Here is a 27,693-nt window from a genome sequence, read left to right on the forward strand (position 1 = left end):
TGGGACAGGCAGCATCTCTGGAGAGAAGGAATGGGTGACGTTTCGGGTCGAGACTCTTCTTCAGAGATGCTGCCTGTCCCGCTGGGTTACTCCAGCATTTTGTGTGTATCCACACATACATGCTCTCTAATATACACTTGCTTCCACTACACACACACACACACACACATACACACACACACACACACACACACACACACACACACACAACTGCATGCACACACTAGCGCACAGATACACAAATCTCTCCCCCTCATTTCTCTCCTGCTACCACTGGGCTGAGCTGTGGTTTTGACTGGAGATGGATGTTAGTGATGGGTCGTTGCGTTACCTCTGTGCATCACCCTTCGGGAGTGCATGTGCTCCACTGCGCTGCATAGCTGCACAAAGTATTTCCATATTGTTCTTTCTGGAATTAGCCTCTTTTGCTTTTTGAAGTACTGTGAAAACAATGAATAAAAGATGAACGAATAAACAATGAGGTTCAGGCTCAGGTGCCGTGACTCCAAAGCAAACGGCATTCAAGCGGCGTTTGCTGAAGCATTGCATAACAAAAGGCATTATTCATACTCGTGTTAGCACTGAACTCTTCCCTCCTGGACTGGCAGCCGCGGTGATCTCTCCTTCCTAATCCATCCTTATCCCCGCTCCAAGAGGCTCCCCACACCTCACCCGCTGGAGTTGTGAATACTTAATAAAATACATTCACTCTAACATCAGCCCATGTCTCGGACATTAATCCACACTCCCAAGAAAGTGTATGGCAAAGTCAATATATTTTCTATTTCAAACCGATTTCTTTAATGCCAAATGCCAGGAGAAGATACTAACCATCTTCTTGCTATTTCAATTGTTAATGCGAGTTAATAGTTAATCGGTTAGTGACTGATTTCCTTAAAGAAGTCTGCTGGATTAAATGCCACGGATAATGGCATCTGTTTGGGCTCATGACCTAATGATGAATGGTAGGCATTGAAATCGTGTAGAAACAAAGAACTGCAGTTGCTGGTTAATACATAAAAAGACGCAAAGTGCTGGAGTAATTCAGCAGGTCAGGCCGCATCTCTGGAGAACATGGATAGGTGACGTTTCGGGTCCAGACCCTTCAGAATTCTTGCTGCCGATGCCTTTCTGGGTGATTCGGGTGGAGTTTTGTGTTGGTCTTGTTTATGTTCCTCTGCTCGTCGCCCTGTGTTTGAGGCCCTGGGTCATTATATGTATTAACCCTCTCTGTTTCAGTCCCTGTGTTTGTTGTTATGTGTATGGGGCCTTCAATGCTTCTTTATTGTCATGTACACACAGCACAGCAAAATTCTTTGGCACAAACTGCAAAGGTACAGTCGCCATATTTTAGCGCCATTTATAACGAAAAGTCCAAAGTCTAGACCACATGCCGGAAATACTGGAGCGCACACGGTCCAGGGAAACACCTTGTATTCATGGCCTGTGTTTGCATTTGAAAGCCTGTGTTTGTGTGTGTGTGTTTGAGGTCCTGTGTTTTGTCGTCCTGAGTCTGAGACCTTGTGTTTATAGTCAAAGTGGAGACACAAGGATCTCCAGTTCAGATGGGGTGAGGTTGAGGAATAACGACACTCTCAGAGACCCGCATCTTAGCTATTATCGGGATCAGTTTGCACCAGGTACTGTTGGAAATGCACACTTTGCCACTTAAGAATGCCATTAACCCTTCTGATTCTAATGCATTCCTTATTAATATTGTAGAGCGCATCCTCAATTTTTTTTTTTGTTGAGCTCAAGCAGATAATTTACAATGCTAAAATAAGTTAATGGAATATTTATAAATGTCTAACATCAACACTGTTGTGTATGCATGATTACTGGAAACAGGCAGCCCTTACTCCTATTATTACACATATTTCCCCTTCTTGCACAGGTAATTGCAATGCTAATTATTTGTTCAATTGCATACCGGAATGGTCGCACCCCCCCCCCTTATTTATCTTTCATCTGCTTGAGTAGGTTCAATACTCACAATGGAATAGTTATTTAAACCAGCTGACATTTAACTAAAAGCGAGCCTTCTTCTCATTTGGTTTATGCAGTGATGTCCCATGAGTACGTGTCTGTAATCCTTCATAAATAATTCAATAAAAAGACAATTTCATTGAAGGAACTTTGACAAAGCGTTTGTTGCATGCGGTTGTTACTTGATAATGTAGCCATGTTTATTCCGGGCAAATCTTTTACTGGATAAGCAAGGTATGTTTTTGTTGGGAAGTGCATTAAACCGTGAAGGTGTCTCAGAATGAAGCACTTCCCAACCCTGTATGTTGCAAGCACTCTATAACCAACAGAGTACTTTTGTAGTGGAGACATTGCAAGCAAGGTCCAATGAATAGGCATGTAAAATTGACCACTCAATGTTAACCTTAATGTGCAGGCGAGTGGTAGAATCTGGAGGAGAATTGATCACAATGAAAATCAGAGGGAAAATGTAAGTTAACATAGATTCAATGGGCCGAATGGCATCCTGCTATATCATAAGATCCAATAATCATAAGGCTATTTATTAAACACTCCAAACACCAATTAAGCTTTAAACTATGAACTGTCTTTGTTGCATTTGGGACCATAAGACATAGGAGCCATTAGGCCATTCGGCCCATCGAGTCTACTCCGCCACTCAATCATGGCTGGTGTATTGTTACTTCAACCCCATTCTCCTGCCTTCACGTAACCTTTGACACCCTTACTAATCAAGAATCTATCAATTTCTGCTTTATTTTCTCTTTGCACTAACTGCTGTACTTGTGTATGAATTGATTGTACTCGTGGCCAATATGATTTACCTCGATAGCACACAAGGAAAGCTTTTCACTCAGTTACATGTGACAAAAATAAACCAATATCAATAACAACAACAATTTCAAATTTGGCTAAAAAACTGTGCCCTGTTCCCTGTTGCCAGTTAAGGGGTAATAGGGATCAGAATAATCTACTTTGTCTGTGTAAGGTGTTTCTAAAGTTGTCTGCCCTATTTGGATGTACAGCATTTAAGGATGAATGTTAATTCAGAGACGTTTACTGGACTAATGCTAGACGTTTTTGTTCTAAAAAAAAAGATGTCATTGTTCAAAATAATAAAGAATCACTCATGTAAGACAGGAACAAGGTGAGATTAGTTTCTCTCTGCGGAGCATGAGTTTTGGAACTCAAGGCACAGTGGAGGCAAAGTATTTGAATACATTTAATCCAGGATTGGATTCACATTGGTCATGCAGCATGGAAATAGGCCCTTCAGCCCAACTCGTCCATGCCGATCAAGTTGCCCATTCTAGGTTAGTCCAACGTCTGCATTTGGCCCATATCCTACCCAACCTTTTCTCTTCATGGATCTGTCTGAATGTCTTCTAACATAATATCGACTATGATTTTAACTTTCAATCTTGACTATGAAAGTGGATATTAGAAAATATAGTGCAAATGTGGAAATCTGGCAATGTAAAAACAAATTGGAAACCAGTTAACCAGGTTTTCAAAGGTTTAGTTTCATTTTTCTGCTTATCAAACAAAAACCCTTGCCTATGTTCGTTCACCTACTACCACCCCCGCTTTGTCCTGCCCCTCCTCCTTCCCTCTCCCCGCAATCAGTCTGATGCAGGGTCTTGACCAAAACATCATCTATCCATGATACTCTCAGTGTACAACTACAATATACTATACTATATACTATACTGTATCTGAGATGCTTATCCAAGATGTATCTAAGTGCTTATATATATATATACACACACTTATACTGAACTGTATACAAAATTTCACAGTCCCTCGATACATGCAAGAATAAAGCACCATTGAACCATTCTTCAGAGATGCTGTCTTGACCCATTGAGTTACTCCAGCACTTTGTGTCATTCTTCAGTTTAGTTTAGTTTAAGTTTAATGCGGTATAGAAACAGGCCGTTCAGTTCATTGAGTCCACGCTGACCATTGATCACCCATTCACACTAACTCTAAACCTAGGTTTAAAAAATCGATCATTTTTTAGCCGCAGGTCTCGTCGAAGCCGGTTTTCTTCATAGTCGAGGAAGTTTTTCAACATATGCGTGAGAGGTGGCAGGAGGTTGCAGCTCGCCTCAACCTTGATTTTTTGTTTGGGTGGCGGGTAAGGTCACCAGAGGTTGCTGTTTAGGTCTCCTAAGTGGGACAGGGGCTTAAGGCAGCAGCTCTACCGCTGCGCCACCGAGCCGCCCTTTTAGTGCCGTGTTTTTGTCTGATCTTTAATGGCAACGACTAGAATGCGGGGCTGTCCCGGGGGTAATTCTGAATCTCGATCCACAAAAACGAAATAAACGGTTCTTTCCTCACCTTAATCATCTGGGAGAGATCCCCTGCATCTGCCAATTCCAGTGCAATGTTCAGCTCATTGTCCTCAATGAAGGAATCCAGGTACTTAATTATGTTGGGGTGATTCAATTGCTGCAGGATAAAGAGCAAGAAGTAAGTGGGAACTCAGTGATAATGATCCCAACCTGTCTCCCCAATTAACATTATTTTTTATGGCTTCAATTCAATGTTTGAGAAACATCTTTTGGAATCCATTACCCAAACAACACCAGGTGTCACAAGGAATTAATTTTAGCTCTACGCTCAAAGTTATTATCCAAAGGAGAATTTAAGCTGCCTCATTGATGAGGGCCTTTAACAGAGAAAGACAGGCTCCACTTAAAGAAGGAACATCACATCAGTAAGCCCCTTTAAAAAGTAAATTAATTCCACAGGACTATCCGGGTAGGATCATTAGGGTGGACTGTCAGAACCTTTTTCCCCCAGGGTGGAAATGTCAAAGGCTAGAGGTCATAGCTTTAAGGCAAGAGGGACAAAGTGTAAAGGTGATGTGAGGGGGCAAGTTTTTTTTTGCACAGTGTGTTGGTTGCCTGGAACGTGCTGCCAGTGGAGGCAGATATAATAGTGGTGTTTAAGAGGCTTTTAGACACACGGATATGCAGTGAATGGAGGGATATAGATCACGTGCAGGCAGAGGAGATTAGTTGAACCTGGCATCATGTTCGGCACGGACATTGTGGGCTGAAGGGCCTGCTGCTGTGCTGTAGTATTCTGTGTTCGAGGAGGATTGGTGATTCAGAAAACCCTCACTAACCCTGTTGGGTGTGGGTGGTGCGGGGGTGTGGGTGAGGTTGTGGTGTGGGTGAAGGTGGTGCGGGGGTGTGGGTGAGGTTGTGGTGTGGTGGTTGAAGGTGGTGCAGGGGTTGGATGGTGTGGGGTGTGGAGGGGGGAGGTCTGGGTAGTGGGGGGGGGGGGGGTTGGGGTGTGGGTGGCACTAATATGAGATGAGAGGGTTATTTGTGGGCAGGGCCTCCCTTAGATCAGCTAATGTCTGACCTCTGGCTCAGTTGGTCAAGGCGTGGGCAGGCCACGACACTCCTGACCCTTGCTCTCATGTTCAATTGGCAAAATGGAGACACAGGGAACTGCAGGAGCTGGAATCTTGAGCATAAAACAAAGTGCTGGAGCAACTCAGTGGATCAGGCAGCAACTCTGGAGAAAAAAAGATGGGTGACGTTTTGGGACGGGTCCCTTCTTCTGACACAAAGTGCTGGAGTAACTTAGCAGGAACGGCAGAATCCCTGGATGAATGGACAGACAACGTTTCAGGTCAGGACAAAATGCTCAAAATGACGGAAGAGGGTGGGAGAAAACTGGAAAATAGAGTTGGGGCTGGGATAAATCCTGGCAAGTGATAGGTGGATATAGGTGAGGAGGGGGGGTGGATGGTGGTTCTCCATTTTTCTCCACAGATGCTGCCTGACCCGCTGAGTGCCACCAACCCTGTCTTTTGTTCAATAGGTTAGTGTTGTGAGGGAGGACAGTGGGACATCTAACAGATGGAGAACATCTAACTCTGGGGATGACTGCACGGCTGATTGCAAAATATCCAAAGCATTGCCAGCTACAAGACTGACACATTGTGCCTCAAGAACATTGATGTTTGTCGATAAGTTTCCATCAGCCATTTGAATGCGTTTGACTTTCGCAACCTTGGTAATGGTATTTCTGATCGAACATAACCCTGATTAAATTGTTCTATAAAAAGCAGGTTCGTTGAGAACATTTCCTCAGGATCCCAGCTACGGCAGCTGAGGAGGCTCTCGGTAAACAGACGATTTATTTAGAAGACAAAGTTCAGACATTACAAGCCAGAGATTTCCGAGAACAATGCTCCTTTTATATTGCTACATTCGAGGAATTAAAATCAGACGCCTTTGATTGTTTACAGATTTTGGCCTCGCTCCTTTTGGCCACTGACACTGGGACATTTACAGCACAACTCCCCCATGATGTAGTGTGTAGGAAGGAACTGCAGATACTGGTTTAAACTGAAGATCGACACAAAAAGCTGGAGTTGCTCAGCGGGACAGGCAGCATCTCGGGAAGGAATGGGTGACGTGTAGGTCTGAAGAAGGATGGCGATCCGAAACATCACCTATTCCATCTCTCCAGAGAGGCTGCCTAACCCGCTGAGTTACTCCAGCTTTTTGTGTCCATCCCCTGTGATGTTGGCTGCTCTCGTCCACATAAGGATTAGAGCAGGTCCTTGGGAAAGGGCTCAGCTCCTGACATCCCAAGGGACTTCACGCTGCCTACATTGTGACGGAATACTCTCCACTAGAGGAAATGAAACGTAGATAAAGTAGCCAACTTGATATTGGAAAAACAATATGCTGGAGTTACTCAGCGGATCAGGCAGCATCTCTGAAGAACATGGATAGGTGACGTTTTGGGTCGGGACCCTTCTTGAGGCACCCCCTTCAGGGTGAATGCAGTCTTTTACCCAAGTAGTGGAATCAAGGACAGAGGTGATAGGTTTACGGTGTGAAAGAAAAGGTTTTGAAACCGGAGGGGCATCTTTTTCACACAGTGCTGGGTGCAAGCAACGAGCTGCCAGAGGAGGTAGTTGAGCAATGTACCTGAAGGACTTTTGAAAGATTTTTAGACCATCACGTGAATAGGAAAGGTTTAGAGCAGGGGTGTCAAACTCAGGGTCCGATCCGACCCGTGGGATTTCCCCGATGCTAGAGCGGGCTGCAGCTATCCACGGTGCCAGATCGTACTGCGTTCCCGCATGCACGGCGCGCATGAAGTCGCATTGAGTTAAAATGAGTTTGATACCCCTGGTTTAGAGGGATATGGGCCAACCATGGGCAGGGAGGACAGTGTAGATGGGCATCTTGTTCGGCATGGGAAAGTTGGGCCAAGGGGCTTGTGGCCATGTTAGTTTAGAGATACAGAGCGGAAATGGGCCCTTCAGCCCACCGAGTCCACACCGACCAGCGATGCCCGCACGTTAACACTATGCTACACACACTGGGGACAATTTACACTTATAACGAGCCAATTAACCTACACACCTGTACGCCTTTGGAGTGTGGGGGGAAACCGAAGATCTCGGAGAAAACCCACGCTGTCACGGGGAGAATGTACAAACTTCGTACAGGCAGCACCCGTAGTCGGGATCGGACCCGGGTCTCTGGCGCTGCAAGCCCTGTAAGGCAGCGACTCTGCCGCTGCGCCACCTTGCCGCCCTTATGTGTTGTATGACTTCAGAACTCTCCATCTCCCAATGACATTCTGTACAAGACAATGGCTCTTTGGCAGAGTCAATGATTAAAGCTGCACAAGGATTTCCGATAACAACTCCAGCATCTTACTGCTTTACCTTTAGAAGGTCAATCTCGTTGATGCAGTCTTGTCTTGCCTTTGCATCCATCATCTCAAATACCTAACAAAGACAATAACAGAAGGTAGTATAAAGATCCGGAGATAGCTATAACATCCAGCTGTTACAGCTGTTAATATGGGGGTCAAGGAAAGAGCGTTCACGTCACGGCCCCGTTTCCACCAACCTGTCCACCACCACGCACAAGACAGACACCATTGTGTGCAGATGCCGAGAAGTGAGTTCAGCTCAGGCTGAACAACTTCTAATCTTGTGTGTGGACTCGATGAGAAAAATAAGCTGTTAATATAATCCTAGAAAACCACATCTCCTCTAATAAGACCAACTATTGCACTTGAAAAAAAAGAATTGCTCAGTGTATTAAATCTTGTTAGGTACAATTTAAATTGTGGTCTTTATTGCGGCAATTTCAGGATGAGTCGTAGGCATTAGGAATTGGTTTATTATCGTCACGTGTACCGAGATATAGTGAAATGCTTTGTTTGCATGCGAGCAAGTGAAATCATGCTTTACACGTGTATAATCATGTCACACGCAAGTACAACACGTAATGCAAGAAGAAAAATGCCAAGAGTGAAGAATATAGGGATTTACAGCATTAGAGAGAAAGTGCAGGGACTGAGACGAGAAGATTTTTTTTACAAACAAAGTTTCTACCAGGGGTGATGGTGGAGCCAGAAATGGTAGTGGTGTTGAAGAGGCTTTTAGACAGGCACTTGGATATGCAGGGAATGGACATTGTGGGCTGAAGGGCTTGTATTCTCCTATGTTCTAAAGGGAGAGCAGCCATTGGAATTATGTTCCGCAGACAACTGGGGACTCTCAGTCACTGCGTTCATTCAAAACTCTGAGAGAATCAAGCAATGTGGGAGATGGTGCTGGGATAGAGGCTCAGCCAATATTTCGATGATGGTCAGGGCAGGCTCGATGAGCCAAATAGCCTCCCCCTGCTCCTATTTATTTTGCCACACTGAAGCAGTCATATGGCAATGCAGTTATCCATTTAAGGCAGTTGGAATGTTACAAATAGCGTTTCTTATAATTAATAACTGAATTGGAAATATTTTAATCCAAGGGAAAAGCACTTGAGTCCAGATGAAGTTTATTTCATATTTTGAAGGAGACACATGAAACTGAAGATGCTGGCTTACAAAAAAAGTGCTGGAATAACTCAGCAGGTCAAGCAACACCTCTGGAGAACATGGCCGGGACCCTTCTTCAGACTAATTGGGGCAGAAAGCTGGAAGAGAGGTGGGAGCGGGACAAAGCCTGGCAAGTGATGGGTGGATACAGGTGAGGGGTGTTTCTGATTACCAAATCTTGCTGATTACCAAATGCTGCTTTACAAAACAAGACTCAAAGTGCTGGAGTAACTCCGCAGGTCAGGCAGCATCTCTGGAGAACTTGGATAGGTAATTTATTTTTATTATGCTCAGTTTAGTTTATTGTCACGTGTACTGAGGTACAGGGAAAAACTTTTGTTGCGTGCTAACTAGTCAGTGGAAAGGCAATACATGATTACAATCGAACCATCCAGTGTACAGATACATGATACAGGGAATAACGTATATTGCAAGATAAAGTCCAGTAAAGACCAGTTAAAGATAGTCCGAGAATGTTTTGGATCAGGACCCTTCTTCAGACTCATTTTTATGGAATGCTACGTATAGGTTAAACCATTCACATCATCATAGAAGTTGAAATATGATAAGTTTAACACTGTCTAAAAAGAGTGGTTTGAAGGGATGGCTTAGCAAGACGGTGTGTATCAGGGATGCCCATACCTGGACTTTCTTCAATGCCACCGCCTTTCCATTGTGTAGGTAGGTTGCTCGGTAGACTTCACTGAACTGGCCCCGGCCAATCTTCTTCTCGATACGGAAGTCCCCCAGTCTGCTGCGGTAGGTGTAGGTGGGCGAGTGCCTCTGTGCCAAGGAAGAGAAGACCTGCCATCAGCTTTCATTAATAAAGGTGAGGGGAGGATAGGCATTCTCACCCAAACTGGCTGCCAGTGCAACTTTCAAAATTCCATACATCTTCAACCACCGATGTTAATTAAAGAGCCTCTATCTAGCACAACTCTGTGAATGTTTAGCGTTTAAAGGATACATTTAGTTTAGAGATACAGCAGTGAAACAGTCCCTTCGGCCCACCGAGACCACCATCGATCTCCCGTTCACGCTAGTTCGATTTTATCCCACGTTCTCATCCCCGCCCTGCACGTCAGAAGCAATTTACAGACGTCAAATAACATACAGACCCGCACATCTTTAGCACGTGGGAGGATACTGGAGCACCGGGAGGAAACCCACGCGGTCACAGGGAAAATGTGCAAACTCCACGCAGACAGCACCCGAGGTCAGGATCGAACCCGGGCCTCTGGGGATATAATGGCATCTTTCCTATAGCAAAGTGAGCAAAATTGAACACAATGCTCTAAAGCGCGGTCTCACCAAAGTTTTGTCCAACTGTATAACGTAACATCCCAACTTCAATCCTCAATTATCTGACCAATGAAGGCCAACGTGCCAAAAGCCTTCTCCAACATCCCGTCCACATATGACGCCAGGTTGATCAATTAAACTACTGTCCGTCAATTTATTGAAGGAAATGTCACAGATGGGGGCCCCTCTGAGATTGTGAAAGAACCAACCTCCCCCACCCCCCTTCCGCAAAATTCCACATCACATCTTTACCCTGAACTTGCTTCTATCACCTTGTCCGGAATATCTTTACGGGTCACTCCAAGAAGCAACTGGGAATGTTTACTCCAATCGCCACACCAGAGAAGGCAAATGGGATTAGTGTAGGTCAGCATGTACACTGTGGGCCGAAGGGCCTGTTGCCTATGTTATACCACTCAATATGTGACTCTTTATTAACCCAGCATCTCTGGGGGAATTGGCAATGCCAGATAGGCAGATTTTCAGGACAATTGGATATAACCCCTGTTAATGCTCCAATATAGATGCAAGATTGTAGATCAATAAACATTTAGTGAACCGGGTGTGTTTGAAGGGAATGCAAGATACAGGGCCCGGCAGAGACAGATGAGAAACATCATGTCTTCCGAAAAATTGGGCGTCAGATTATCGGAGGTTCATGGACTCTCTGAGTGGCGACAGTTTGAACACGGAACATAGAACAGGCCCTTCTGCCCATAGTGTCATGAAAGCCAACACCGACTCTCACCTGCCTTCAGGTAATCCAGTCCCCTCTATATGCCCACCCAAAAGTCCCTTTAACACCACGGTCGTATCAGCCTCCACCACCACCCCCCCCAGTGACGTGTTCCAGGCACCCACCTCGATCTGTTTAAAAATCTTGCCCCGTGCACCTCCTTCAAACTTTGCCCCTCTCACCTTAAAGCTACGGCCTCTAGAATTTGACATTTCCATCCTGGGGAAAAACACGTTGTGGCTGACTATCCTATCCATGTCTCTCATCATTTTACAACCGTCTATCGGGTCTCCCCTCAACCTCTGGCGTTCCTGAGAAAACAATTCTCAACCTCAACAGCACGGTGGTGCTATGGTAGAGTTGCTGCCTTACAGTGCCAGAGACCCAGGTTTCATCCAGTCTATGTGCTGGGTGCTGTGTGTACGGAGTTTGTACTTCCTCCCCGTGACCGCGTGGGTTTTCCTTGGGTCCTCCAGTTTCCTCCCACACTCCAAAGACGAGCAGGTTTGTATGTAAATGGGGTTTGGTAAAAGTTGTAAAATGTCCCTAGTGTATAGGATAGTGCTAGTGTACGGGGTGATCGCTGGTCGGCGTGGACTCGGTGGGCCAAAGAGCCTGTTTCTGCACTGTAACTCTAAACTCTTCCTGCAGCTAACACACCCTAATCAAGCCATCTCTCTGGTAAACCTCCTCTGCACCCTTTCCGAAGCCACCACATACTTCCCATAATGGAGCGATGAGAACCAAATCATATAAATCATATAAAACTCCTAGAAAGCTGCCGCACACTTTCCCGACTTTGATTTCTCCTTCTCCTCAGAATGCATTGTTGGCCCAAAGCTTTTAAATTCATGCCTTGACCTGTACATCATTGGGCAGATCACACTCTCACTCTCTCTCTCTCTCCCTTTCACCCACTATCTCTCTCGCCCCTTCCTCTCACCCCTTCTCCATCTCCCCCACATTCTCCCCCCTTTAACTTCCTCTTTCACTCTCACTCACCTCTATCTCTCTCTCTTACCCTCACACCTCCCCACCCCCCTCTCTCTCCCCACCCCCTCTCTCCACCTCCTCTCTCTCTCGCTCCCCTCCTCTCCCTCCCTTCCCCTCTCCCCATCTCCCTCGTTTCAGGATCTCACCAATGACGTGCTCACAATTTACAGCCGGAGTAGGAGCAGTTAGGAAGAGCATGGCGGTGTTCCCGTGCATCCCATAAACAATGGGACCACTGGAGCTGATTGTGTTAATCATCCATGCACTGAACATGACAATTGGTGTTACAGTAATATATTTTACTGTACACAGGAGGATTTCAAACCCCAGCATTTTCCTTTCCAGGCTGTAATGTGTTTCAAGCAATAAGTTAAGTAACCGTTCCATCACCCTAAAAGTCGATGGCTGTGATACTAAAGCCTCCAGAGTGTCATCAAATTGGTCGGCCCAACAAACAGCTCTGTAGCTGGAATATGGTGATGGTAATTTCTAAAGGTCGGCATTTATTAATCGCAGCCTGACCATTACTGCCTCTTGCTCTGGATTTGTAATCCACACCCTTTAGTTGCCAGGTAAAGGGACAGTTTATACGTATTGCTTTGTGATACAGAGCAACATAAACACAGATATAATCGACAAGGAGTGACCGGGACAAGTATCCGTGTCACCCACCCCGTGAATATTATTCACTGAACGCAGCTCTTTATCTCGATGTTAAAAGACACGGTGAAATGTTACTCAGGAGAGGGAGCGGACTTGACAAAAACCAGCCGATATCACCCTTCGCCATGGATTCCTTGGTTAGTATTGGGGTTCATGCTTAGTAAGGGTGTCACAAATTACGGGGTGAAGGCAGGAGAACGAGGTTGAGAGGGAAAGATAGATCAGCCACGATCGAATGGCGGTGTAGATTTAATGGGCCGAATGGCCTAATTCTGCTACTATGACATGGTCATGTCATCGATATGACAGAAGGCTCTGTATTATCATGGAGATCATGTTCACACTTTGAATCGTATATTGTCCTTCCGCTGACTGGTTAGCACGCAACAAAACGCTTTGCACTGAACCTCGATGCACGTGACAATAATAAACTAAAACTACGACAACACTTCAAATCTTGTCTCAGTCGCAACGTTGGCTCATTGGTCAGTTTGACCTGCTGTTTCTCATTGACTGCGGCAGGGTATCTGACTGGGGAATTGTCAGCACACAGAGTGACCCTTTCAAAGTGCGCATCTCTCTCCCAGTAGGTCCAGGGTCCAACGCGCAGTTTGTGAATTATTTTGAATCGAGGGAGTTCAGATCCCAAGCAGCTTTTACATTCATTAAAATGACGGCCGTCTTTATTCCCTGTAATCCCAAAGGACGGCCTGGCCATGGTCACAATGCTGTCTATGGCTGCTTGCTGTGCTGAGATAGGTCGCTGTATCTTCTACTGTATCTGACAAGGGTGACCAGGTCAGAGAGGGAAAGTTTAACGGAGATGTGTTTTTTTACACAGTGGGTGGTGGGTGCCTGGAACGTATTGCAGGGGGTGGTGGTAACCAGATTATAATAGTGCAAACTGAAGTAGGTAGTACAACATATACAAGGTTTGTAGTCGATCGGGTTGCAGAAGTAGTGTTGTGGTCAGGATTACATAGGGTGGTTCAAGATGGTTAATGGCTGATGATTGATGGTTGATCGTTGATGGTTGATTTTATTTATCATTAATGGCCGATGGTTGATAGGTTGATCGTTGATGACCCAGTGTAACTCCCAGGTTGATGGTCGATTTTTTTTAATGGTTGATGGATTGATGGGTGATAGGTTGATCGTTGATGGGTTAAGAAGGAACTGCAGATGCTGGAAAATCGAAGGTACACAAAAATGCTGATGGGGACCTCCCCATCAGTCAGAAGAAGGGTTCCAGCCCGAAACGTTGCCTATTTCCTTCGCCCCATAGATGCTGCTGCACCCGCTGAGTTTCTCCAGCATTTTTGTGTACCTTCGATGGTTGATGGTTGATGGGCCGATCGTTGATGGTCCAGGACCAAGTGTAACTTCTCAGTTACATGGCGCTGGCAGTCTGGCGCGGGTCAGATTGCAAGGAGGAACATGTTGCCACGGTAGCCTGGGTCTCTCCTCCTCACCCGAGGCAAATTATCACAACACTGAGGATCAAAACAGGCGCAGCTCAACGGAGGGAAGCGGTCACCATGACAACACCAGCTGAAAGGCGCAGATCCAATTTTTTTTCCAAAAATTATTCAGGATAATAAAAACATATACAAAACAAGAGCAGTGCAAAAACTCTTCCAACACTCTCGGAGTTCGTCTAGTCGGTAGTGTCATATTCGGTAGTGTTCACAAACTATCCTCGCAACCAGCACCCTTGCCATTCATGTGGCCCCCTGGGGTGATTCCCCTTCCCTTGGTTCAGGGGCATCTCCACCAGACCAATGATTTATTTTAAAAAAACTTTATTCAGGATAAAAAATATGTACAAAATCAAGAACTGTCCAAATTTCCTCCGATGTTCTCAGCGGCTATGCATACATTTGTTAGCGTTATATTTCATAGAGTTCCCAAAAATCATAATTAAGTCCACACCCTTGCCATTCATTCGGCCCCGTGGGGTGATATCATAGAAACATCGAAAATAGGTGCAGGTGTATGCCATTCGGCCCTTCGAGCCAGCACAGTCATTCTATATGATCATGGCTGATCATCCAAAATCAGTTCCTGATTTCTCCCCATATCTTTTGATTCCTTTATCCCAAAGAGCTAAATCTAACTCTCGGAGGTAGACTAAAGTGCTGGAGAAACTCAGCGGGTGCGGCAGCATCTATGGAGCGAGGGTAATAGGCAACGTTTCGGGCCGAAACCCTTCTTCAGACTTACTCTCTCTTGGAAATATCCAGTGGATTGGCCTCCACTGCCTCCTGTGGCAGAGAATCCCACATAGGGGTGACCCCACCACACCCTGGTCCCTCAATGTGCAGCAGCGAAAGGACCCTAGACTGTTTGCGACGAGCCCGCCCGCCCGCCTGCCACAACACTCCGTGGCAGTGGGACACACCGCCTGATGCAACCTGGCATCCCGCAAGACCGCAGCTGCACATTTACATATGCAATGACCTAGATTTGCATTCTGCATCACAGCCCATCAGCCTTAATTAAAGTAATATAGCTATCAAAGGACGCGGTACACCTACTCCCTCCAAAGCTCAAGACATGGGGTCAGGCAACAAAACCACAGCAAACTGCCTGCTTTCATTATCCTTACCCACCGTCAGTCACAAAGCGCATTACCAGATTATCTTGTGGTATTTAACATGTCTACATTTATTAAGGAACGTTATTCCCCACTTACGGCCACAGACTGTTTCCTCTTTTACATACCGTAGTTTTGTTCAAACACGAAGGCCGCTGTAATGTATTTAATTTTTAATTAGCACTCTCCCGTGAGACATAATGCAAAACGGGCTTCTTCATGTTGCAGGGACAATGATAATGCAAATTCAGAAAGTTCAGAAGGTTCGATGGCTGCAAACGGCATTTCGCCCTGGAGGGGTTGTGACATGTTGGAGCAGCAGCCACACATAAGAACATTATGTTTAAGAAGGAACTGCAGATGCTGAAACGTTGCCTATTTCCTTCACTCCATAGATGCTGCCTCACCCGCTGGGTTTCTCCAGCATTTTTGTCTACAATAAGAACACTCCATGGCCTGGGAGGTCTCAAACTTGGTGGATGATATGGCAGGGGGTTCCCGGCTGTACGTGGGTCCGCGGATTGGGATGGGGAGGTGGGTCAGTGGGGTAGAGTTTCTCGTTTGGCTTGTGGGCGTTGCTGCCAAGAACAGCATTTATTGTTCATCCCCAGTGGCCTTGAGAACAGCAGAGGAACAGGCTGCTCGGCCCACAATGTCCGTGCCGAACATACTGCCACGTTAAACTAACAGTGCGGAAAGGAACTGCAGGCGCTGGCTTATACTGTAGCCAGACACAAAGTGCTGGAGTAACTCAATGGTTCAGGCCGGCCCGAAACGTCACCCATCCTTTTTCTCCAGAGATGCTGCCTGACCCGCTGAGTTACTCCAGCACTTTGTGTCTATCCATGTTAAACTAATCTCCTCTGTCTGTACACGATCCATATCTCTCCGTTCCCGGCATGTCCATGTGCCTATCCAAAAGCCTCTTCGCTGCCACCATCGTATCTGCCTCCACCTCCACCACAGGCAACGCGCTCCAGGCACCCATCAGCCTCTGTACAAAACCTGGCCCTGCGCATCCCCTTTAAACTTTACCCCTCTCATCTTAAAGCTATGCCCGCAAGCCTTTGACATTTCCACCCGACAAAAAAAACTTCTGACTTTTTACTATATCTCGGCTTCTCATAATTTGATATACTTCTATCAGGTTTCCCCTCAACCTTCGACTCTCCAGACAAAACAATCCAAGTTTGTCCTAAATGCATAAAGCACAAACAGTAAAAACACCCAGCACAGCAACTGATGAAGCTCGGCCAGGGCTGAAAGTATTTAGTGTGCGTTGTACGTACACTGTGGAGCTGACATAACAGCAGACAGGACTGTGATCCTGGAGAGAGTCTCGGCAAGCTGGTTTAGATAATGCCCACAGCAGTCTGGGCATCTCTGATGTTCCAACAGCCTCTGAAGAACTGGCCGCAACAAGATAAATTCTGCTCATTAATTTGCCTCCGTCGGCCTCAGAAATAAAACAGAGGCCAAGTTGGGCGATCGGACCGGACTCCAACACACTGATGCGTCCAAATTGCACAGGTTTTGCAGTATTTTGTTATCCTACCTAATGCTTTCCTGATCCTGGACTACTCCATCTAATCTCCTCAGCTCCAGGGAGAATAGCCCTGGCATCACCAGATGCAGAGTATCATTCCTATCCCTGGATCTATCCGTCCTGCTGTCTGGTGCCCACAAATGTCCTTATGTCCAACTGTAACTAATCTCCTGACATAAGCAGGTTGCCAGTCATAGACTAAAGAGTATTTAGGAGGAATCCCTTCAGCAACAGACTGGTTCCACCAAGATGCAGCACAGAACGACACAGGAGATCCTTCTTCCCTGTGGCTATCAAACTTTACAACTCCACCCCCTTCTGTCGTGGGGTAGACTGAGACTGGCTCCCCCCCCCCCCCCCCCCCCCTCCTCCCCCACCCCCCCCCCCCCCTCCCCCCCTCACCCCCCCCCCCCTCCCCAATCTTTGCACATCCCCCAGGACTTTCCACTCGTCACTTTAATTCCATGTATCATGTATTTTATGACTGTTAGCAGATGCATTTCCCTCCTGGGATAAATAAAGTTCTATTGCATTGTATCGTATCGTAAATGTCATATGTACTGGCAATGGAACAATGAAATTCTTACTTGCTGCAGCTAAGAACATAGACCAGTACAGCATGTGTACGAATGAACTGCAGATGCTGGTTTGCACCAAAGATAGACACAAAGGGCTGGAGCGACTCAGCGGGTCAGGCAGCATCTCTTCAGACTTTGGGTCTGACGAAGGGTGCCAACCCAAAACGTCACCTGTTCTTTTTCTCCACAGATGCGGCCTGACCCGCTGCATTGCTCCAGCACTTTGTGTCTATCTTTGGCATACACGTGTACAGCACAGGAACAGGCCCTACGGCCCACAATGTCTGTGCCCGTCTCAAATACGAAAGCAAGATAAACTAAACTCCGCTGCCTGCACATGATCTATATCCCTCCGTTCCCTGCATGTCCCTGTGCCCGTCTCAAAGACTCCTAAACGTCACTATAGTTTCAGGCCCATTCACACCATATCACACAAACAGATATGCCATAATCAATAATACAATCTAATAATCAGCAACACTAGGCAACTAAAATAGAGTTAAACTGAAGCTTGCAGTGCAACCAAAGACAAAGTCTATAGATGATCGCTGTTGGTGAGGTTAGTGTTGTGCGGGGTTAGGAGCCTGCTGGTGGATGGGAAGAAGCTGTTCTTCAACCTAAAGGGCCTGTCACACTTTGCGATTTTTTTGGCGACTGGGAACGCCAGTGACTCACGCCCTAAAAACCGTCACGTTGTACGACACTCCGCATCACCCGCCTTCACAACACAAGAAGGTTACACCGAAGTATAATAATCACATTGGAAATGAACTTATCTACAATAAATCTAAGGACCATCAACTTTTTAATGGATACGTTCGCGCATTATATACCCGCGTCACCCGCAGGACAGCGTACGCCAGCGTGTGACCGGGCGCACGACATGATAAGACACCCAGGTGTCGCCTGGCGATTTTGAACATTCCAAAATCCAGGGGCGACAGGGAGACACCGCGCGTCACTACATGCGTCACACCGCGCCACGCCCCGACCAGGCTGTCGCCGAAAATGTCGCCCAAGTGGGACAGGCCCTTAAGACAGACACAAAAAGCTGGAGTAACTCAGTGGGTTAAGCAGCATCTCCGGAGAAAAGCATTAGGTGACGTTTCGGGTCGAGACCCTTCTTCAGAAGAAGGGTCAGCAACTGCGACCCGAAAAGTCACCTATTCCTTTTCTCCAGAGATGCTGTCTGACCGGCTGAGTTACTCCGGCTTTTTGTGTCTGTCTTCGGTTTAAACCAGCACCTGCAGTTCCTTCCTACACTGTCCTTAAAAAATGGTGTTCACTGTTCTCAGGCTCATGTACCTTCTTCCTGATGGTAGTGGTGGGATGAGGGTCTTTGATGATGTTGCCTGCCTTTCTGAGGCAGTGCCGCCTGTAAATCTCTTTGATGGTGGGGAGGTCAGTACTCGTGATGGACCTGGAGTGCAGCAGCAGCAGCGTCTCGCCCTTGGGCCTCGTCGGTCGGCAGCCCGGCCAGCTGTCCGACCTTCAGACCTTCGCTTACCGCCGACACCACCATCATCGGTTCATGCCGTGTACACAGTCCAGCACCCGGGCCAACTCAACATCCACCCAGCCACGGCCAAGTCAGTCAACGAATTGCCGTCAGGAATTTGTCCCTTATTTTGACCTTTTGTCTCTTATTTGGGAGTGAGAAAGTTGGCAAACCTATCTACCGTACTGTGGAAGTTCCATGAAATATTTGGCGACACATAGAATCTCCTCAATGTTCTGTGGAAGGCGAGGTGTTGATGAGCTTTTTTTTGTCATCGGGTCAGCTGAGTTGCTCCAGAGCTAGATGTCATGCCAACAGGCCCTTTGGCCAAACTTTAAAGTCTTGGATGTAGGATAGAGCATTCCCTCTGCAACTGGATCCTTGACTTCCTGACCCTTTAGGCCACTGTCACTGATGGTAGGCGACGAAACCTCCATGGTAATTCTCAACACCAGTGGCCTCACTGTGCACTCACAGCCATGCGCCCAAACCCCGCTCCGACTGCATTTACAACTTTACAAATTGCTCCACTGTGGTGGGCCCAAACTCAAACAATGAGGAGCGGGATGAAAAGAAGGAGATTGAGCTTCGTTACATGGAGTCAGGACAACAACCTCTCCCTCAATGTCAGCACCATGAAGGAGTTGTGTCATTAACTTCAGCAAGTTAGTACCTGCCCCAGTCTGTATCCATGAACCATCTTAAGTGGAGATGGTCGAGAACCCTAGTTATAAATATCACCAACAATTTTTCTTCTCCACCAACATTGACAGTATGGTCAAGAAAATTGATTAGTACAGGTGTCAGGGGTTATGGGGAGAAGGCAGGTGAATGGGGTTGAGAGGGAAAGATAGATCAGCCACGATCAAATGGCAGAGTAGACCTGATGGGCCGAATAGACTAATTCTACTCCTAGACCGTTTGAAAGCACACCAATGCCTCTTGTTCCTCCAAAGGCAAAGAAACTTCGGCTAGTCTCCAACAACTCTTACCAATTTCTACAGGTGTATCGTAGAAATGCCCTTTGGAGTCACTGAGTCCACACGCTCCAGTGATCAGCTGTCCACTGTGTTCTATCCTACACACTAGGGATAAATCATGCCAGCACCTGAACTCCAGTCTATTCTGTTCTGTGCTTCACAGACACTGACACAGAAGTCTAGACAACACAGACACAGAAGTCTAGACAAGCTGGCTGCATCTAGCCAGCACTGCTCCTTAGAACTGGGAACTTAACTCCTGACCCAGATGGCATGGTGGTGCAGCGGTAGAGTTGCTTCCTCACAGCCCCAGAGACCCGGGTTCAATCCTGACTACGGGTGCTGTCTGCACAGAGTTTGCACGTTCTCCCTGTGACCGTTGAGGGTTTTCTCTGAGATCTTCGTTTTCCTCCCACACTCGAAAGACACCCAGGTTTGGACGTTCATTTGGCTTCTGTAAATTATAAATTGTCCCTTGTACGTAGGATAGTGCTGGTGTCCAGGGTGATCGCAGGTCGGCGCACAGACTCGGTGGGCCAAGGGCCTGTTTCCGTGCTGTATCTCTAAACTAAACTAGACTAGACCATAGGTACACAAAATTGCTGGAGAAACTCAGCGGGTGCAGCAGCATCTATGGAGCGAAGAAAATAGGCGACGTTTCGTCCCGAAACGTCGCCTATTTTCTTCGCTCCATAGATGCTGCTGCACCCGCTGAGTTTCTCCAGCAATTTTGTGTACCTTCGATCTTCCAGCATCTGCAGTTCCTTCTTGAACACTTAGACTAGACCATAGGCAGGAAGCAGCCTAAGCCTGTGTGTGTTGTCCTACAATGCACTTGCATTCCTTGCTCACACTTCCTTTCATCCCCTTCCAGCTCCGCTACAAGGGGCCCATTCCTTCAGTGATGTTTACACACTGAACAGCAAGTGGAATGTGACCAAGCCTGATGAATGCAACATAGCAAACCCGATCTCACCGAGAATACAGCTAACAAGTGGCCTGTTCCCTTTATCATTGTCACTTTTTTGCATATCTTTCATTCATTTGTTCAATATCTCTCTATATCACCGACTATATCTCTCATTTCCCTTTCCCCCCCCGAGTCTGAAGAAGAGTCATAAGTCATAAAGTCATAAGTGATAGGAACAGAATTAGGCCATTCGGCCCATCAAGTCTACTCCGCCATTCCAGGCCTACAGGTTTGTTGGTTGATTGGCTTCAGTAACAATTGTAAATTGCCCCTAGTGTGTAGGGTAGTGCTAGTGAAGGGGGATTGCTGGATGGCACAGACTCGGTGGGCTGAAGGGCCTGTTGCTGTGCTGTATCTCTAAACTAAACTAAAGATGCCCCAATCAGCATCAGTGGTATGGAAGTGGAAATGGTTGAGAGCTTCAAGTTCCTTGGAGCACCAACGTTCTGCTTCCTGAGGAGACTAAGGATATTCGGCATATATCTCTGACTCTTACAAACTACAGATGCACAATGGAAAACGTTCCGTTGGGTTACATCACATGTTGGTTCAGGAACAACACTACCCAAGACTGCAAGATATTGCAGAGAGCTATCGATGTAGCCCAGTCCGCCCATCCCACAGACCAAAATCCCCACCATTGACTTCATGCTGCCTCAGAAAAGCAGACACCATAATCAAAGACTTGTCCCACCTCGGATATTCATTCTTCTTCCTGCTCCTGTCTGGTGGAAGGTACAGAAGCTTGAAAGCTCGCACCACCAGACTCAGGTACAGCTTCTTCCCAAGTGTTATCAGGCTTCTGAACGGTCCTTCCACAAGCTAGGGTTGTCTGATTCATCTCTACCCCATTGCAGACATTGGCCTTTGTCTATGGAACTGATGCATTACAATGCTGAGAACTATATTCTGCACTCTATCTTTCCTTTTGCTCTATGTATTGTACTAGTGTTTGATTTGATTGTATTTATGCATGACATAACTGATCTGTTTGGAATGACATGCAAAACTATGCTTTTCACTGTACCTCAGTACACACGATACCCAAGCCTAAACCATCTTTAGGATGTTGGGGAAAACCAGATCATTGGAGTACTGTGTACAGTTCTGGTCGCCCAGCTAAATGAAGGATGCCATTAGGCTGGAAAGCACGTGGAAGAGATTCACCAGGATGATACCTGGGTGTCTGGGGCTGCGTTACAGGAGGAGGTGGCTAGGCTTTGTAGTGTGACCTTATTGAGGTCTACAAGATCATGAGGGACATGGATAAAGTGTACACTTAGTCTTTTTCCCAGGACAGAGGATTCTAAAGCTAGAAGGCACAGGCTTTTGGTGAGTGGGAGAGATTTAAGAGGGACCTCGGGGGCAACTTTTTCACTCAGAGGGTAGACCACAGGTCCCCAAACCATGCTGTGACACGTCCCATGAACAGGTGATCGTTAGTCAGCGTGGACTCGGTGGGCCGAAGTGTCTCCATGCTGTATCACTAAACTAAACTAAACTTCTGCAGTGTTCACTCCACTTTTAATCTGTATCACTTCTATGGCAATCTGTTAAGTGTTGGAAATAAAGCTGCTCTTCCGTTCAACGTGCGGTCCTTGTACAGAGAAGAGAACACGTGGCATTAATGAAGCTTAATTAGGAAACAAAACTGCGATGAGGCAGAGCAAACAAACGCACATGCATTTTTTCTGGGATGTGCGAGTGAGCAGCGGCTACGGTAGGAGAGGAAGAATTGCAGACATGTGGGTTTAATTTTCTCAAGGCGCTGTAAAGAGCAGTTAATGTGTTTGCGTAAGTTCCTGTCTGCGCTGTTTAATGTGGCCATTATTAACCTGTTTGCTTGAACCCAGTGTAAACTGTGCAAGGATTCCCAGCCCGATAATTGACGGCACGGAAAGGAAACTAAGTCCACCAGTCAGATAAAGAGAATTAGCGCGGGAGGAAAAGGTTCTACAAACAGGCAGGGAGATTAAAAAAATACTGTCGTGAATCGCTCAAGAATAACACAGTCAAAAGCTCCGGCATGCATTTGTGTGGTGCCTCTAACACTGTTAAATGGAATGCAATGTTGAGCCACTTTAGTTTAGAGATGCAGCGTGGAAACAGGCCCCTTTGGCCCACCGAGTCCACACCGACCAACAATCACCCGTACACTAGCTCTGTCCCAGGCACGAGAGACAATTTACAAAAGCAAATTATCCTACAAATCCTCCCTTGCTCTCCCTTGGAGTGTGGGAGGAAACCGGAGCACCCGGAGTAAACGCACGCAGTCACGGGGAGAACAGCGAAACTCCGTGCAGACATCACCCGTGGTCGGGATCAAACCCCAGGGTCCCTGGCGATGTGAGGCAGTAACTCCACCGCTGTGTCACCCTGCGGCCCACTTACACGGTTGGGTGGGCAGATGGGTAGAAGGATGGCCGGAGACGTGGGTCACAAGGGTGGATGTCGAGAGGGAGGTCCAGAGCGTGGAGGGCAGGCAGCAGAGGTGTGCAGAGACCTCAGAGTCATACATGGCTGAACGAGGTTACAGAGACTGAGAGGCTGACAGAATGTATGTTGGGGGAGTGGGGGGGGGGCTTGGATAAATAATTGACTGCAGGATCATCTTTAAATATATGAAAATCATAAATGACTGCAGACGTTTGCAACCAGAAATAATAATAGTAGAAAGTGCTGGAAAAACACAGCAAGTCAAGCAGCACTTGTAGAGAGAGAAACAGGTAATGTTCACATCGAACGGAGCGAAGGAAATAGGCAACGTTTTGGGCTGAAACCCTTCTTCAGGGTCGCCTATTTCCTTCGCTCCATAGATGCTGCCGCACCTGCTGAGTTTCTCCAGCCCTTTTGTCTACCTTCGATTTTCCAGCATCAGCAGTTCCTTCTCAAACAATGTTCACATCGAAGACTCTTTGTCAGTCTAGTTCTTTCCACTTACCTCTCTGTCCACAGATGCTGCCCGATCTGCTAAGTGTTTCCAGTATTTTCTGTTTTAATATTAAAATATATCTTTTGCGTTCACTTGTGCAACAATCCTTATAAAGCTGGGACTTTTCAACAGTACAGCACAGGAACAGATCATTTGGCCAAACATGGATCCAAATTAAACTAATCTCCTCAGCCTGCATGTGATCCATATCCCTCCATTTCCTGCATATACGATACGATAGGACTTTATTCATCCCAGGAGGGAATGTCATCTGCCAACAGTCATAAGACACAAAATACACAAAACATGAAATTAAAGTGACGAGTGGAAAGGATTGGGGATGTGCAAAGATTGGGGGGGGGGGGGGAGTCAGTCTCAGTCTACCCCACGACAGAAAGGGGAGAAGTTGTACAGTTTGATAGCCCGCAGGGAAGAAGGATCTCCTGTGGCGTTCTGTCCTGCATCTTGGTGGATATCCATGTTCCTATCCAAAAGCCTCTGAGATGCCATCATCGTATTTGTCTCCTCCGCCACTCCTACCTCATAATTTGACAAACTGCTATCAGGTTTCCCCTCAGCCACCAACGTTCCAGAGAGAACAATTCAAGTCTGCCCAACCCCTCCTTATAGCCAATAGCCTCTAATCCAAGCCGCTTCACAGTAAACCCCCTCTGCACCCTTTGTTGTAGACAGTAGCGTCTGCACACTATTCCACAGGATTAGTACAGATGGTCAGCATAGAGGTGATGGGCTGAAAGGCCTGTTTGTTTTGTATGACCCTGTGACAATAACATGTGCATGAAGACTCCGCATGCAGCACAAACATCAACAAATATGGACAGTCAGAACCTTTTTCCCAGGGTGGGAATATCAAATGCTTGAGGTGATAACTTTAAGGTGAGGGAGGAAACGTTTAAAGGAGGTGTGTGGGGCATGTTTTTTTAGTTTTACACATAGAGGGTGGTGAGTGCCTGGGGTGGTGGTGGAAGCATATACGAGGGTGACATTTAAGACACTTTTGGTTAGGCACATGGATATGTTTAGTTTAGTTTATAAGGTTCATAAGGTTCATTTATTGTCACCTACACCAATTGGTGTTGTGAAATTTCACTGGCCAGGTCAGTCATACAATTTATGTAAGCATAAGTTTAAAGCAAACAATTTAAGACATTTGGATAGATGCATGGATAGGAAAGCTTGAGAAGGGTTTGGGCCAAATGCATACCAATGGGACTAGCTTGGATGGGGCATTTTGGTCAGCATGGATGAGTTGGGCCGAAGGGCCTGTTTCCATGCCGTGTGATTCTATGTGTCTATTCTGTCTATGTGTACGGGATACTGAGTTGGATGATCAGCCATGATCATATTGAATGACGGTGCAGGCTCGAAGGGCCGAATGGCCTACTCCTGCACCTAATTTCTATGTTTCTATGTTTCTCTCCGCAGATGTTGCCTGACACATTGAGTTCCTCTGGCACTTTGGGGTTTTTTTTTTTACTCAAGATTCCCCCAGTATTTGCTATCTTGCCCCCAACATGAATCTGTTCATTCAGGTGACAGAGGTTTTGGGGAGAAGGCAGGAGAAAGGGGTGAGGAGGGAGAGATAGATCAGCCATGATTAAATGGCGGAGTAAACTTGATGGGCCGAATGGCCTAATTATGCTCTATCACTTATGATCCTATGATTTCAATTGTGAAAATTGAGTTGGTCAAGTCTCTGCAGCCCTTTGAGACTGTAGGAGAGTCCTGACCCGAAACATCACCCATTCATGTTCTCCAGCATTGCTGCCCAATCCACTGAGTTACTCCAACACCATGTCTGTTATTTTTGTCAGCCTTTTTACAGCTTGCTTCAAACTCTTGCCGATTAAACAGCTCATTATCTCCTTGAGCAGTGTAAGAGTGAACATTAGAGCCAGCGCTAGATAACAGGCTTGTTTCCGCTGGGCAAGATTACCGCAGTTACTAGGGTCAAGTCCAATTGGACACATCCATCAATTTAATGAACAGATGTTACTCACAAGCAGAGACTGGTAAACTCTAAGATCTCTGTGAAGGGAAGCGAGTGTTGTGTGTCTGTGTCTCCACTACTGATAAGTCTGTTTCTCATTCCAGTCTAATGACGGTATCATAGACAGAATGACTATTTTTTAGTCTAAACCATTGCTTGTTGTTTGTATATCTGTGAGGATTAACAGATTGCAAAACCGGAGTCATAGAGCGATACAGTGTGGAAACAGGTCCTTCGGCCCAACTTGCCCACACAAACCAACATGTCCCAGCTACACTAGTCCCAAAAAAACCGTCCCGAATTACCTGATGCCCCGAATACCTATGACTGGCATTACGAGCCGCTACTAAACATCTACGGACTCCATCGGGCTCCTACAAGCTCGCTAACGACATTACCCGACATTCCCCGAGTTCGAATCAAGGGGAAAACTCGGGAGAGTTCGTGAGCAACTCGGGAAAGTGGGACAGGGCCTTAACTCATTTGCAGAGAAATTCTGAGCTTTCGGGAAATTATTGACCTAACCTGTGACTGGGGTTTGGCACAAAATACGTCAAAACTGCCATGAAATGAGGACAGAACATAGAACGCAGAACAGTGCCGCACTTAACAGGCTCTTCAGCCCAGGACGTCTGCACCAAATATGATGCCAGGATAAACTAACCTCATCTGCCTGCACACGATCCCTATGCCTCCGTTCCCTGTATGTTCATGTGCCTATCTAAAAGCCAAAAACACCACTATGGTAACTGCCTCCACCACCACCCCTGCCAGTGCGTTCCAGGCACCCACCCAGTGCCTTGCTCCACCATGGACTTGTTTTCAGAATGGGTTTTTCACTAATCTCCTTGAAACGTTGCTCCTCTCACTTTAAAGCCACGCCCTCTAATCTTTGTCATTTCCACCTTGGGAAAGAAGGTTCTGACTCTCTACTCTATCTAGGCGAAAACATACATCTTTAAAACACTGGCATCTGGATTTAGTGTTGCTGACTGAATCGTGTGATCATTGCACCAGCACTTGGGACAGGCTATAATTGAACATGTTCATGATCTACTTTCAGAATCCATTATACATTAGATTGTGAAATGTAATTAGTCAACGTAGTCAGAGGTTGGGCCCAACAGTGGATCCAGTAACAGTGACACTAGTCTCACGGTGCTGGTAGATCAACGCCAGATTGTCTTTGATAATACTGTTAAAGTTCTACATTCAATAAAGGATTGTAACAACGGTTATTGCTGTGACCTAGAATTTCAAAACTTCATTTGTTTGCAAAAATGTACATGGTTTTAAGTTACTGGACAAGTAGGAAGGCTCTGAACTAGTGATTCAGAGACACGAGTTCAAATCTAACCACAGCAAATGCTCAAAAAGGATACATCTGTAGTCATAGAACAATGTGAGGAGGAATTGCTATTGACCTAGCCAATTTGGCAAAAAAGGCTTCAGCGGTTTGTTTGCCAGAAAATCCTGACTACAGTGCTTGTTTACGGATTTTGTATGTTCTGGACACGGATTTTCAGGATCTTCAGTTTCCTCCCAACTCCAAAGTGTATAGGTTAATTGGCTTTGGAATAAATGTAAATTGTCCCGTGTGTGTGTGTGTGTGTGTGTGTGTGTGTGTGTGTGTGTGTGTGTGTGTGTGTGTGTGTGTGTGTGTGTGTGTGTGTGTGTGTCTGTGTGTGTGTCTGTGTGTGTGTCTGTGTGTGTGTCTGTGTGTGTGTCAGTGTGTGTGTGTGTGTGTGTGTGTGTGTGTGTGTGTGTGTGTGTGTGTGTGGTGTGTGTGTGTGTGTGTAGGATTGCGTTAATATGCGGGGATCACTGGTCAGTGCGGAGTCGGTGGGCTGAAGGGCCCGTTTCCCCACTGTATCTCTAAACTAAACGAAAAACCCATTTATCCACGAGACAGACACAAAATACTGGAGCAACAGCAGAATAGGTGACGTTTTGGGTCCAGAACCAACTCAGACCATTAATCCATGTTTGGTCAATATTCCACAAAACGTTCCTATTTGTTTACCTG

At 46.3% G+C, this 27,693-nt stretch overlaps 1 protein-coding gene across 3 annotated transcripts in view; it reads right to left on the reverse strand.

The window, feature by feature from the left end:
- Window positions 1–27,693, reverse strand: part of LOC129711874 (serine/threonine-protein kinase Nek6-like) — a 117,418-nt gene that overhangs the window by 45,390 nt on the left and 44,335 nt on the right. For all 3 annotated transcript variants that reach the window (XM_055659858.1, XM_055659859.1, XM_055659857.1), the window contains exons 3-6: window positions 9,505–9,645; window positions 7,700–7,762; window positions 4,330–4,440; window positions 332–440 (exon numbers count right to left, since the gene is read on the reverse strand). In XM_055659858.1, coding sequence (XP_055515833.1) covers window positions 332–440; window positions 4,330–4,440; window positions 7,700–7,762; window positions 9,505–9,645 — 424 coding nt within the window. The remainder of the gene's footprint in view (window positions 1–331; window positions 441–4,329; window positions 4,441–7,699; window positions 7,763–9,504; window positions 9,646–27,693) is intronic.

The sequence above is a fragment of the Leucoraja erinacea genome, chromosome 31, assembly GCF_028641065.1.
Source record: "Leucoraja erinacea ecotype New England chromosome 31, Leri_hhj_1, whole genome shotgun sequence".
NCBI lineage: Eukaryota > Metazoa > Chordata > Chondrichthyes > Rajiformes > Rajidae > Leucoraja > Leucoraja erinaceus.